The sequence below is a fragment of the Hippocampus comes genome, unplaced genomic scaffold, assembly GCF_001891065.2.
Source record: "Hippocampus comes isolate QL1 unplaced genomic scaffold, H_comes_QL1_v1.1 scaffold45, whole genome shotgun sequence".
NCBI classification, from domain to species: Eukaryota; Metazoa; Chordata; class Actinopteri; order Syngnathiformes; family Syngnathidae; genus Hippocampus; species Hippocampus comes.
In genome coordinates this window covers 3,027,841-3,040,672 of record NW_017805783.1, presented here as the reverse complement: position 1 = coordinate 3,040,672, position 12,832 = coordinate 3,027,841, and the positions used below count along the sequence as shown (strand labels likewise).

The following is a 12,832-nucleotide window of genomic DNA, read 5'->3' as shown; positions in this document are numbered from 1 at the left end:
TATATTTTTGCGCAAAACACCCCTCCTCTCTCTCTCTCTCTCTCTCTCTCTCTCTCTCTCTCTCTCTATATATATATATATATCTCCATCCATCCATTTTCCGATCCGCTTAGCCTCACAAGGGTTGCGGGGGGGTGCTGGAGCCTATCCCAGCCGTCTTCGGGCAGTAGGCCGGGGACACCTTGAACCGGTTGCCAGCCAATCGCACGGCACATCGAGACGAACAACCATCCGCACTCACACTTGCACCTCGGGACAATTGAGAGTGAAATCGTTCCCGAAATATGGCTTCCTGCTTTCTGTCTGTGCATGTACTCAATTTGTTTTGTGCAAAAGTTCTTCAAACAGTTTTGCCATGTCCAGAGCAGGGAAAAGGAGAACCTTGAGGAAAGAGTTGTCAACCATCCTGTTGAGTTTCATTGAATGTGAGGCAAAACTAGAATAGCATACAGCCGTTTCCTTTGCTGCCACAAAGGAAGACAGATGAAGAGCAACCTCAAGAAAAGGGATACACACTGAGGGAGGAAGACGGAGAAAGCTTTCCACTGTGTGATGTGCACTGATGTAGCTCCAGCTCCAGGTCAAACGCTGCCAGTGTTTTGTGTTCATCTTCATCTCGTCTCCCCAGTGCTCCTCTAAATTATTCACAGCCTGGAGATGTGCAATGTGGCTGCCTCGCTCCTCCTTCACTCTACAGAGCTCTCTGTCTTCCTTGCTCTGCTTCATATCATTTCCAGTTTTTGTCATGTGGAGGCTTGTTCCAGAGGCAACAAACTCCTCACACAGCGTGTTAATCTTCCCCTCATCTTCCATCGACCGTTCACCTTTCAACACTGCCTTCATTTCCCAAACTCCTTCTCTCGATCTTTGCCGTATCTGAGGTGCATCTCCAAGTTTCCTCATTAATTGTCGACAGGAACTTTTTTCTTCAGTTTTTTTTTTCTCACAAAGTAGCTTTTAGACAAGATTTCCATGAACTTTTCCACCTTTTTAATCACCTATAAAATGTAAGTAGCATTTGATTTTGAATTGTGTTGGTCAAATGTCTGTCTGTCTTTTTGAAGGAGTTTTCAGTGCAGCTGCCAGAGACATATTGACAAAATTGTGCTTCTACAAACACCAGCAATGATGCTATGAACTTTTATGATTGAATATATTAATTTCATGTTTGGGACAGTTTTGAACCAATGCATTATGTGCCGTAGCATCAACAAGCTGCATCAACAATGCTATTGCGATGACACATATTTGCTAACATTGTGTTGACCTTTTTGAAACCACATTTCGCTTTAACATTCACGGCATCACTTTAGAGTTTACATACTGTATTTCTTTGCGGATAAAACCGAATAATGAAGCCATTTTCATTTAGAACAGTGTTATTCAAATCGCTTAGAAGTCTTTTATTTCTTTTATCACACTCCTCCGTCCATTGTCAACACACCTTATCCAATTCCGGGTCAAAAGAAGGTGTTGCCTATCCCCAGCTGACTGGCAAAAGGCACCCTCTCAATCATAAATCAATAACCATTCATACTTTCACCGTCAGTGAGTAGAAACTGAACCCTCAAAATGTGTGTGGTGTTGTGTGTGTGTGTGTGTGTGTGTGTGTGTGTGTGTGTGTGTGTGTGTGTGTGTGTGTGTGTGTGTGTGTGTGTGTGTGTGTGTGTGTGTGTGTGTGTGTGCTTGCGTGCGCTTACATATAAACTGATCAAAAGAAATAAAGGGAAGACTTGGAGTGACATTGTGCTGTTTAAATCTTCCCTTGAGCACACAGAGCAATCTTAGGGGAGAACTGAAAAGAAAGGCAAGATGAGTCCACTTCCATCTATAGCCACAGGTTACTCATTTGTAATTCTCTCCCATCGCCGCGATGATGTTTGATCATTGGCGAGTGCAAGCAGGAGGTATAAGGGAAGGTTTGCTGGTAAGTGAAGCATTCTGCTTCGTTTCCTCAAACCGGCTCCCCAAACTACCTACCCACCCTCACAATTGCTGTCACCCAGTATGAGGCCCCCTCTGGCCTGATGACAAGCCTCGCGTGAAATGCTTGGCTGCCCCCTTAAATTAGCAGTAGAGCCCCCCGGCGGCACATGCTTCTCATGACCAGCACACAGTGGGCCACCGCCAGATTCTTTTCATTATGACTGTGGCCTGCCAACCGCCTGACTCCCCCTACTTTTGCCTCCCAACACATCCCTCTCCTCTTGCTTTCCTCCCATGTGCTGGATCTAAGCTATCAATAAGCAGAGTCGGGCTCATTTCACCCCGATGTGTTTTTTGTCTGTTTTCACTGACCTAAAGGGTGCAAAAAAAAAAAAAATGTTTCGTAATTAGACCGTCAGCGACTGCAGAGTACGGTACCAAAAACACATTTTTTGGACAAAGAATAATCATGTCCATGCAACAACAGAAATGATACGGACAAGAACAAAAATGTTACAAAGTGCACATTGTGCGCCATATGAATTAATACACCTCCTTTGAAAGCTAAGCTCTTTTTTTAATCTATTCGTATCTACTCATCGACTCAACTATGGATGAGTTCCTGTAGATTCGATTTATTTATTTATTTTTTTAATCAAATGCTTTCTCTCCTTTCTTCGGTGGCCCATTTGTAGGAATATCTTACAAAAATTGTGTTACAGCAAACATGTTGCGGTGTTAATGTTGACCACTGCAGTATTCAAAACCCTATTTTTCTTTATGATTTAAAAACCGTTCTGTGTCACCCTCATCTTTAATAAATTTATTGGCAGATCAAACATTTGTTTTGCTTTGATGTTAGACTACTTCTATAGCTTGCAACAACAACACCCTACCTATACTCACCCGGTGGTGGACGTGCAAACCATAACAGTGTATATACTATAGTTCAAAATGTTCATGAGCTTAACTAAAGTGTAGCGGTTGGTGAAAATGTGGTTAATTGTGATCTCACGTCGCAGAATCAGTGAGAAAGACAAGCCCAGTTGAAGCAGCACAGAGAGTGAGAAAGAGAGCGATGGTGGTAGTAGCAGTACAGAGCGATGCCCGGAGGCTCCATATGTTTCTCGCTGGGCTACATCTGAGCTGTAGACGGCAGCTTGGGCCGCAGGGTAGCCTCTACTCACTCCATCAACCTGTCAGGCATCTAGCGAAGCTGCACAGGGACACTTTCTCAGCTGCCCCCAGGGCCAGTTCAAGTCAACATGCCATTTCCTTGCCTCCTCGCCTAATTTCTCCTCTGCCTGACTTAAATTTCCAATGCCCAGTGTCTGGCTGGAGCACGAGGCCTGGGGCCAAGTCAAAACAGTGGGAGTTGCTCAGGCTAGCACGTGGGCATTTGTGAGAGCATTCACCTCTGAAGGGGACGGTGCTGCAGTCATACGGCCAGCAAAGACAAGAAAAAGCGAATGGATTTTTTTTTCTTCTTTTTTTTTTGGGATGAAGATACAAAACACATAAATCACTGTTTTCTTTTTTGTCTCACCTGTATTCCCCTCCCTCTATCCACATTTTTGTTCCTCAACTATATTCATTATATGCTATAAAATTCCCCGTGCCTTCAAGTTTCTGGCCAGTTTTCTCTCTCTCTGAGTGAAAAGATTCTCCAGGCTCCCTCATGCATCTGCCATTACTGTCTGTTTTTTCTCTCGTCAAACTCCTCTAAGGATCACACCAGTAGCCTACTCACTCTTCCATGGTGAGTGCTCGGGGATTTCATCCGGGAAATGAAAAGACAGTCCTTTACATTAGTGGAGTAAGCGAAGGTAAGTAAGTCAAGGAACTCTCCACGTTGAGCTTCTGCCACGATCTTTGTCAATCCATCTGTACACTCTCCTGTCCTCAGGCCACATGTTTTGCATGGAAGTCGAGGAGAGGGCTGCCAGGTCTCAGGCCTGTTTATGGGGACCCTGGGTAATGTTAAAGAATGGTTTCTTTGGCCCCAGGTCAAGACTTTATCCACCCCCAACCGGCTTGATTTACATGGCCCCCATTGATACTTCCCTTTTGTTTGTCAGCTCCAAACCAGAAGCGACTGTGTGTTTGGGTCATGCAAAAAGAATTTTTTGAAACATGTCTTGTCTTTTAGCCACCGCTCTTTTGCAGAGCCTAAATCTAAGATCCCCCGCTTAAATATGAATTTTACATGAGAGCCTGCCGAGTCTTATTCTGCAGGTCGAGGTCCTCTCTATGAACGGAAGTTGTCTTTTATCTTTCATTTCCCCTGAAATTTATGACTTCACTAACATGGATATTTTCTAAATCTAGGCACTGCCCGGCTCACCCCACATTGCTTCCTATGCAGTCTGTCAATGAGGTCAAGGGTCAAATGGCTGCACAGATTTGATCCGGTTAGCAAGTCACATTGTTTACTTGTGCTTTCAAAACCAATGGAGTCAAGTGATTTTGAAGTATCTTGATTTCAGCGAGCACATGCTTTGTGACCTGTAGACATCCCATATTGATACTTATAGTATACTTCTCATTGTAAGATGTTTCAATCCAACTTATATGGTTACATTACTGTTATTCCAATGTTTTAAATCTTTTATTAGAATAACACCTTTGCTTCAAACATTCACTTTCACCATTAGACCTTTCCTGATTTTTCAGACTTGCTAGGTAGTGTCTTTATAGACCCACATTTGATTCCCCAGCCCACAAAAGTGGCCACAGTGCAGTGGTTTGCATCTATGAATCCACAGGTGGGAAACTGCTATGGTAGTCGTTGCTCTCCCAAAACCGGACCTTTCCTTTAAATGGACCATTATCCCCTCAGTTTGCATTTACACTAGGAGGTCTGGATTTGTTAGGATGCTCTTTAATGCAAATAGAAATGCTGCTATTGGTGTTTTTGGACCGTGACATCATCCATCCATCCATTTTCAACACCGCTCATCCTGAACGGGGCCGAGGGGGGTGCTGGAGCCTATCCCAGGTGACTTTGGGTGAAAGGCGGACTGCACCCTGAACTGGTCACCAGTCAGCCGCAGAGCACATGGACCGAGACATATGTCTTCCAATTATTTGACCTTGAGCCTGATTTAATAAGATCCCGAATAGCGTGGGGGAAATTGCATGTTTACTCTTGCAGGTTTTGTCGATGTCCGTGTTGCATACGCATGATCTACTGAGATTGTTTTCTTTTGCTAAAATCTCAAACAGCAGAATCTGAATTGCATCTTCACTCACTCTAATAGAATGTGTGCTATAGGCATCAACTATGAAAGTGATGGAGACTGCTGTAAGAGTGTTTTGCGCTTTTTCAGCTCTGATGGGTTTTACCATGGACCAATTGGGAGAGCACCATAAGAGCAAAATGAAGTTTGAAGGGATGAAATTGGAAGTGTTAGTGGAAGAGGCAAAATATCTCTGAGTTAAATAAAAGAGATGGATTGCTCCAGTAATTTTGGGGAAACCAACACAAAACCTGTGTCTTATTTCATTTTAACTCATCCCAAACGTGTAGCAATTGGATGTCCATTCTGTGTTTAAACATGCAAAATCAGCCTTTTAAAAAAATATTTGGTTTCCAGTTTGATAAATTATATTGTATGTGCTAAATTAATCTATTTTTATGCACTCCTCCCAGAATGCAAGAAAAAAAAAGAACTGCAAACGGAATCCTGGGTGCACCCACTTAATAGATTAACTTCCCCATCTATTGCGTGAGAAATCAAGCTTACACATGTGTTTGCACACTCTAAACTGAGATAAATCAATCAGGTGCTGCCTTTTCACTATATTCCCAAGTCCCTGGAATCATTGAGACTTTTGCTGTCAGTCAGTGTTCAGATTTGTCATTTCTCACTCTTTCTGCAATTCATCTGTCTCTCCGATTTCTAATTTGTAGCATTCACACTCTGGCCTGATGAATTGTTCGTGCATTGTCATTTTTTTTTTTTGGTTGTTTGTTTTGTTTTGACTGTGAATGCAACACAGCTGGAAATAAGGAAACAGTTGGCCTTCAATGAAAACAATGTTGAACACTCTTGTTTTTTGCAGATTTAACACAATCTGATGAAAAGTACAAAAGTAAAGTAAATCTTTGATGAGAATACTACCTTTGCTTGAAACATTATCTCACTATTAAACCGTTCCTGATTTTTCAGTCTTGCTTGATGTCAAGTTTTCTTCATAGGACAAATAATGCACAATTTAACTGACTACTTGTGCTCTCTTTATTGATGTCTCAATGAAAGACCTAACAGTGACACTTCCGGAATGTTTTGATTTTGTGTCACAAGTGTTGCAATCTGTATTCAGACAGGGAGATTTTTGTGCCACTATTTGGAAATTGTTGTTCATCCCGAGTTCTATCCCCTTCCACTTGTCACACTCTGAGGAAAGTCAGGCATCAGTTGTGCCACAGGGACGGAGACAGAACTCGGGATGAACAACAGAGTGTGACAAGTGGAACCGTGCGATTAATTTGAACCGGCCGCTTTAATATGTTCAGGGACGTGCAACGCTTATTGTCTTCTCGATACACATCTATCAGAATCTGGCAGAGAAAATGTCCAGGAGAATCAAGACATTCAGCCCTGCCTCTTACCATTCCATTTTCTCCTGCACTCATTTTGGAGATGAGATACCAAGTCACCATCAGGGCCTGCCTTGTTCAAGGCATGATTCTAGCCAACGTCACTGGTTTAATCAACCGCCCATCTGTGATCTATTGAAAGAACGAGGAAGCATGAGACATCCACTGAATCTGCTCCCATTAAATACAGGATGTACAGTGTCTCTCGCTGTCTAGAGAGAGAGAGAGAGAGCGAGAGAGAGAGAGAGAGAGAGAGAGAGAGAGAGAGAGATGGATAGATATCCATTTTTTGATTGGCTTATCCTTACAAGGGTCGCCGGGCGTTCTGGAGCCTATCCCAGCTGTCTTCAGGCAGTCGGCGGGGTGCACCCTGAACGGGTTGCCAGCCAATTGCAGGTCACACATAGATGACCTGCAATGTGTTCCCCTACTTCAATAATGATGAATGTGGCACTGCCTCTTTTAAATTGTGCTCACGCCTTTGGCCCCCCACTTGGATGCCCATGGGGAGGTCAGCACCTTCAGAGCTGGAGAAACTTTTGATTTCATTTACAAGTTGAAGTCTTTTAATACATTGCTGTGCTATATAATTGGTGTAGGGGCACACTGTACCACCGTAATTGACGGGTTTTTGCTGTTGTTGTCGGGTTTTGTGATTGGGGCGATTAAATGCAACCCAAGTGCAACACAAGCAACCCTGCTTCGCGTCATCACTACTCCTGAACCCCACCGGTTATATATGCTAGAATGTGCACAATGATGCCCTTCCTTCCTATCTATCATTCTAGCAGGGGCCAATCGAATGTGTTTGGAACTTATTCGATTGCTCTCCACCATAGCAAGTAGCTCAACAAGGCAATTGCACAAAGCGACGAGTAAACAACTCAAACACCACTTCCACCCAATCATCAATTCATCTCTACTGAACCCTTCTTGCCTGTTCTTATCATTGTTGCGTTTCCCCTCTACATGTCTTCTCCAACCCCTGTTGGGATCAGTCATTTAGCTGAAGCAAGTTTTTTTTTTTTTCTCTCTCTCTCTTTTGGCTCTGCTGAGGAGTCCAGGGACATGCTTTCACCTACTGAATAGAGTAAGGAAGTTATTCCATCCATCACTGGGGGTTCAACTTGTCTCTAGTGGTGGAGTTTATCTTAGACATAAGGAGCAATGGAAGATGCATCATCTCATTTAGATTGTATTCTTGGGGCTCAGTCGGAAATTTGATCAGGAACATTTTTTTAATGTGGTGCTTACGAGACTTAAGCCAGGGGACAAATGGATGGGGATTTAAAATGGTGATTCGCTTTTAAAAAGTTGTGTCGTTGTCTGGCAACGAATTTGCCCACAATCTGTTGTTTGACTGGGGAATCGATTGAGAAGAGGCTTGAGGATTTATCTCTCGTTGATGCGCGATTCTCTTTGTTTCAAGGTCTTTTGATCAATGACAAAGTACCTGTATAAGGATTTGAAATCATTTTTTAAGTTGTGTTTTTGATTGCAAAGACACATCTGCTATGAAGGTACAAAAGTAAAGTCAGATCATTTTCACCAAATTAAGAACAGAGTAACAGTCCCTCTGATGTTCTTGGTGTACTAAAAAGAAATGCACTCACCACAGCAGGTCTCTCAGTCTCTAATTCAATCTTATCCCATGTTTAAATGACTTGCCTGCGCAGATGATCTTACATTATGAGGTCACAACTTTATGGGAGGGGGGGGGTTGTTTGTTTTTGTTATTTTGCTATAGACTCTTATGTGTTTGATCTGCACGTTTGTATTCTGGTTTTGTTTTTATGTTTTGGGATATTTTTGGGATGTTATGGGATTCTGCGCCCCTTATTAGTTCCACAAGACTTTCTCAGTTCTTGTCATTTCTCTTCATATTTCCATAAAAGTAATGTTTTCTTTCATTTTCACTCGTGCCAAATGAAAAACTGTCATTAAGCACTAATAATTTTATGTTTCTAAAAATATGTTGGTGCAAAATCACCCAATTACTCGATTATGTGATGGAACAATTAATGACGGCCCGAATCTCAGATTTTGAGATTTTGTATTGTTTTGTTAAATGGCTTAGATCTGAAAAATTTTACACTAATGAAACACCAAAATGGTGGTTTTGTCCAGCATTTTTCAAATATATATTTTGCTAACTTCATTTCAGGAGGGCAAACCGTGTTCCTTCTTTCTGCAGAATTGAATGTCAAGGCATGCGGGTCCTCTGCTTCACCACCCCGCTTTTCAGGGAGCTCGGCCACTGACGACCCCTTGCACTGATTACTCTTGTTACTTAATTATACATTTGGACCCACCACACTGACAACAAATGGCCATTGTGCCTCCATTGACCCAGTTCCCTCCTCCAGATCCGCAACTCTTGAAGGGAGTGAAACAAAATAAAGAGGGTCCACTTAAATATGTTGTCAAAGGGACTTAATTAACAAATTGAAGTTGTTGTTTTTTTCCACGGGGGCACGTTCCCTCATTTCTATTCGTTCAAATTGTGCCGATTCTCCTGTAGCCTGCTGTGAAGTCCAGTGTGACAGGCCTGCAGCCCACTGCGGAAGTTTGTCGCCTACAGTTGTTTCAAAGCGTCTCACAGAGTTACCAGCAAAGATCCAGCAGTGACATATGTAAGAAATGGAAATAAAGAAATGGTTTGATTGGGTCAAACTTGACAATTTTACACTGATTCGAAATGGCAGCCTTCAATTCACTTTATACTTTTATACTTTGGTTCAGGTTCAGTCTACATTATTTTTCTTTTCTTCTGAATGTAAGAACTTTCATTACTGTAGATCAGGTTTTCTTTCTGTGAACATTTCAGTGCTGATGACCTGAGGACCTCAGTTATACCAGTCAAACTAACCCCTTTTAATTCTTGATTAAATAGACGACAATTTGTCCTTTGACCACGCCAAGGCGTATTTTTTTTAAATCAGCCTTGTTATTGAGTTCCTTTCGCATTGCCGAGATGGGAATGCAACTTAAAGACTGGTATTTGTCACAAGGTAGATTGTTAAATACCACACTTAATAGCCTCTAAGGACACAGACAGTCAAAGCCTCTGTGCCCTTGAGATACTATTGTCCAATTTAAAAGCACATTTAGAAGGCTAAATGACAAGCAGCTACAGAATGTGAAGTCATTCAACGGGCTCTTTATAAAAGAACACAGTGTGTAGGCCGATTCACTTTTGTTTCTTTTGTATGTGTACAACATTCAGTTTGTTCCAGGAACATCAAAATTGCTCTGTGCGGCTGTGTTGCTTTTGAAACTTGAAAACCTCTCAGACTGCAATGTTTCTCCGTTCATCCTGTCGTTCGTTCTGAAAGCTGTCAGTGAATGAGAGGTTGTACGCAAAAATAGCATCGGCATTGATTATGAGCTGCATGGGGAGCCTAATGAATAATTCCTTATATTTCCTGTGTCTGCTTCTTTTGTCTTATAGTGTGACAGTGAGACTGACATTGACAACAAGGTAAGGCTGCTTTCCCTGTGTTTATGCACCCGGCAGAAAGTAATTTGGAAGTGAAGAGAGAAAGGGATGAATAGTTTTGGTGAAAAAAAGGATGAGAAGGAGTAGGCATTCTGTCACTCTTCCCACTGCTGATAAATTTACAAGACTCAAGTAAGTGATGTGGAAAATGCAGGGCTGTTTTTGTGATTAGCATTTCTGCGCATAAAACAATGTGGAATGTGTTGTTTTTTTTTAGGGTCACGCATCCCTAAATAACTTGGGAAGTAAAGAATAGCTTGTCTGTCTTAACTTAGTATGTTGCCATCATTGCTATCTTGCCATCATTCCTACTTGAAATGCAGTACAGTATATGATAGTATATTATTGTACAGACTGCATTATATATACACGTGTTGAAGAGCTGGTGCCAGGTGGGCATTAGCGGGAGCACTCTCGAGTGGTTTGGATCCTATTGGGCAGACAGGACTTTTTGTGTTAGCCTTGGTTGCTCTGAGTCCCACTCTGCCCCCGCTGTTATATGGCGTTCCACTATTTTCATTCTGTTTTCTGCCTTTGGGTTCCATCTTAAGATAGCATATTTATTTTCACTGATATACAGATAACAATCAGATCTATGTCCCGCTTTCTCCTTGAGGCCACTTTGGTCCTGTCTGCAGGAAATCAAAGCCTGGATGGAACTAAACTTTTTGAACTTCAACCACAATAGAAGTTATTCAGTTTTGGTCCCTTGTACATCTCACCGTGTTGACTTGGGCCCTCTGGCATCTTATCACAATTTGGGGTTTAAAGTTGTGATGTGATTTTAAATTAGGACCGGCAAATTGCTTCTGGAGTTAATCCAGGTTTTTGTTTCAGTCCTTAGTAGAGCCTCAGAGGGAATCGAGCCTTTTCCATTGCCAGTCCCTCCCTTTGGAATGACCTCCCGTTGAACACTTGACAAACCCCTCTAAACCCATTTTCGAAAATTGTCTTAAAACACATTTTCCTTCTGGGGCTTTTGACTCAGCATGAGAGTCTGCATCTTTTTAGCTTTTTATTGTTTGTTCTTTTTTTGACTGTCTGATTTTGCAGACATTCACCAAGGCATAAACCTTTGTCACCTGTAACGTCACTGAGTAAACATATTTTGGTGTGGGTATTTTGGATCTGGATTTAACCTAATCCTAAATTTGTGCCCCATTACAAAATTCTGCATTTTATTAAATGCTTGGCGTCATCAACATTCTTATCTTCTCTTCAAATTTGTATGTAAGCTTCCTTTAAATCAGGAATATCTTTCCATTCCACAAAAAAAAAAAAAAAAATCCAAGTTGCTCTACTAAATTCTGTTGACCTTTACACACACACACACACACACACACACACACACACACACACACACACACACACACACACACACACACACGCACACACACACACACACGGTACAAACCACTGTTGATAAAATCACATCCTTCGTGGATATTACTCAAATAACGTTGCAAAAACATTTTATTGGTTCATCTGTGCAGTCATCCGTATCTTTGGGTAAATGGGGAAACGTTGGTTTAGTATCTACGTGCGTTATCCAATCAAATGTTGTCATATCATCAAGTCTTAACCATTTGACATTTGACAAATGTAGTCAGTCACACAAGCCTTGGTGTATTTGTTTAGCACACACTGGATAATGGTTGGTTGGTGGCCACCACCTGCTTACAAGATGCAGTGCCTTTAGGGAACCTCGCTACATTCTAATGCCTTTACAATTTAGCAATTACTGTCCGGTAAATGAATGAGATAGCATGCCTAATCTCCTGTAAGCTTAGCTCCCAGTTCTGTAGAACTGTCGACAGACTTCCCTATAAATAATACATTGATAGCAGGCCCAATTTACATTAAGTGCAGCCTGGCATGTCAATATTCTTTTATCTCTTTATTGAAGCAAGGAAGGAGCAAGGCCGCAAGCTAGGTGACGCAACAGAGTCGCATAACAAGCCTGTCAGTCATCATGGATGTCCCTGGCATCCCTGCAGGGGGCAAACAAGAGATGCAGCACAAGAAGGAGGCTCTGAATATTGTGTTTCGTTTTTACCCGTATAAAAGTTACACATAGCAGTATGCACCTTGTGGCATGTTTGACTAAGATTACAAATAGCGGACACTAAATTGTGTGTTCACTAGCAGTACCAAAATTAACCGATTAATCGATCATCAAATTAATTGACATATAATGTAATAATTGATGAATGGTTTGGAGCCAAGGATGCCCAAAGTACGGCTGTCATATCAGCTCCTCGCAATTTGACCCCCCCCCCCCCCCAAAAAAAAAAAAACTAAAAATGACATTCGACATGAGACGCAAAATGAGTTTAAAAAGCCAAAGGTGAGCAAAGTGAGAAGGGAGGTTGTAAAAAGAAAATAGGTGCCATTAGTATATTAATACAGATAAACCATTTATGATTAAAAGAATAACAATTCATATTTAAAACACTGTAGTGAATTAAGATAATTCAATTTCAAAGGCAAAACCACCTAGTGCTCTATAGCTGATTTATGAAGACATCGCATTAAGGATGAAGACATCAAGTAACTGTTTGAAAAATGCACACTTTACTAGAGTTTGTTCTTTTTTGGGTTCTGAATATGGAGATGGGCTTCAGCTGCTGTTTAGTGCCGAGTTGGATCTACTCTGTGCGATAGACAGCTGTTGGCCACCCCCACCCCCCAAAAAAAGCTATTTGCCTTTACACCTGAACACAGAAAGATGATGAAATTAACTCGATGATACAAACAACATATAATTGCTTTCTTCACTGACGTGAGCCTGTTTCAAAAAGTTG

At 41.7% G+C, this 12,832-nt stretch overlaps 1 protein-coding gene across 12 annotated transcripts in view; it reads left to right on the top strand.

The window, feature by feature from the left end:
* Positions 1–12,832, top strand: part of fbrsl1 (fibrosin-like 1) — a 302,213-nt gene that overhangs the window by 189,665 nt on the left and 99,716 nt on the right. For 10 of the 12 annotated variants that reach the window (XM_019885190.1, XM_019885188.1, XM_019885187.1 and 7 more), the window contains one exon: positions 9,981–10,010. The exons of the other annotated variants lie outside the window; for them this stretch is intronic. In XM_019885190.1, the coding sequence (XP_019740749.1) occupies positions 9,981–10,010 (30 nt within the window). The remainder of the gene's footprint in view (positions 1–9,980; positions 10,011–12,832) is intronic. 12 annotated transcript variants of the gene reach the window in all.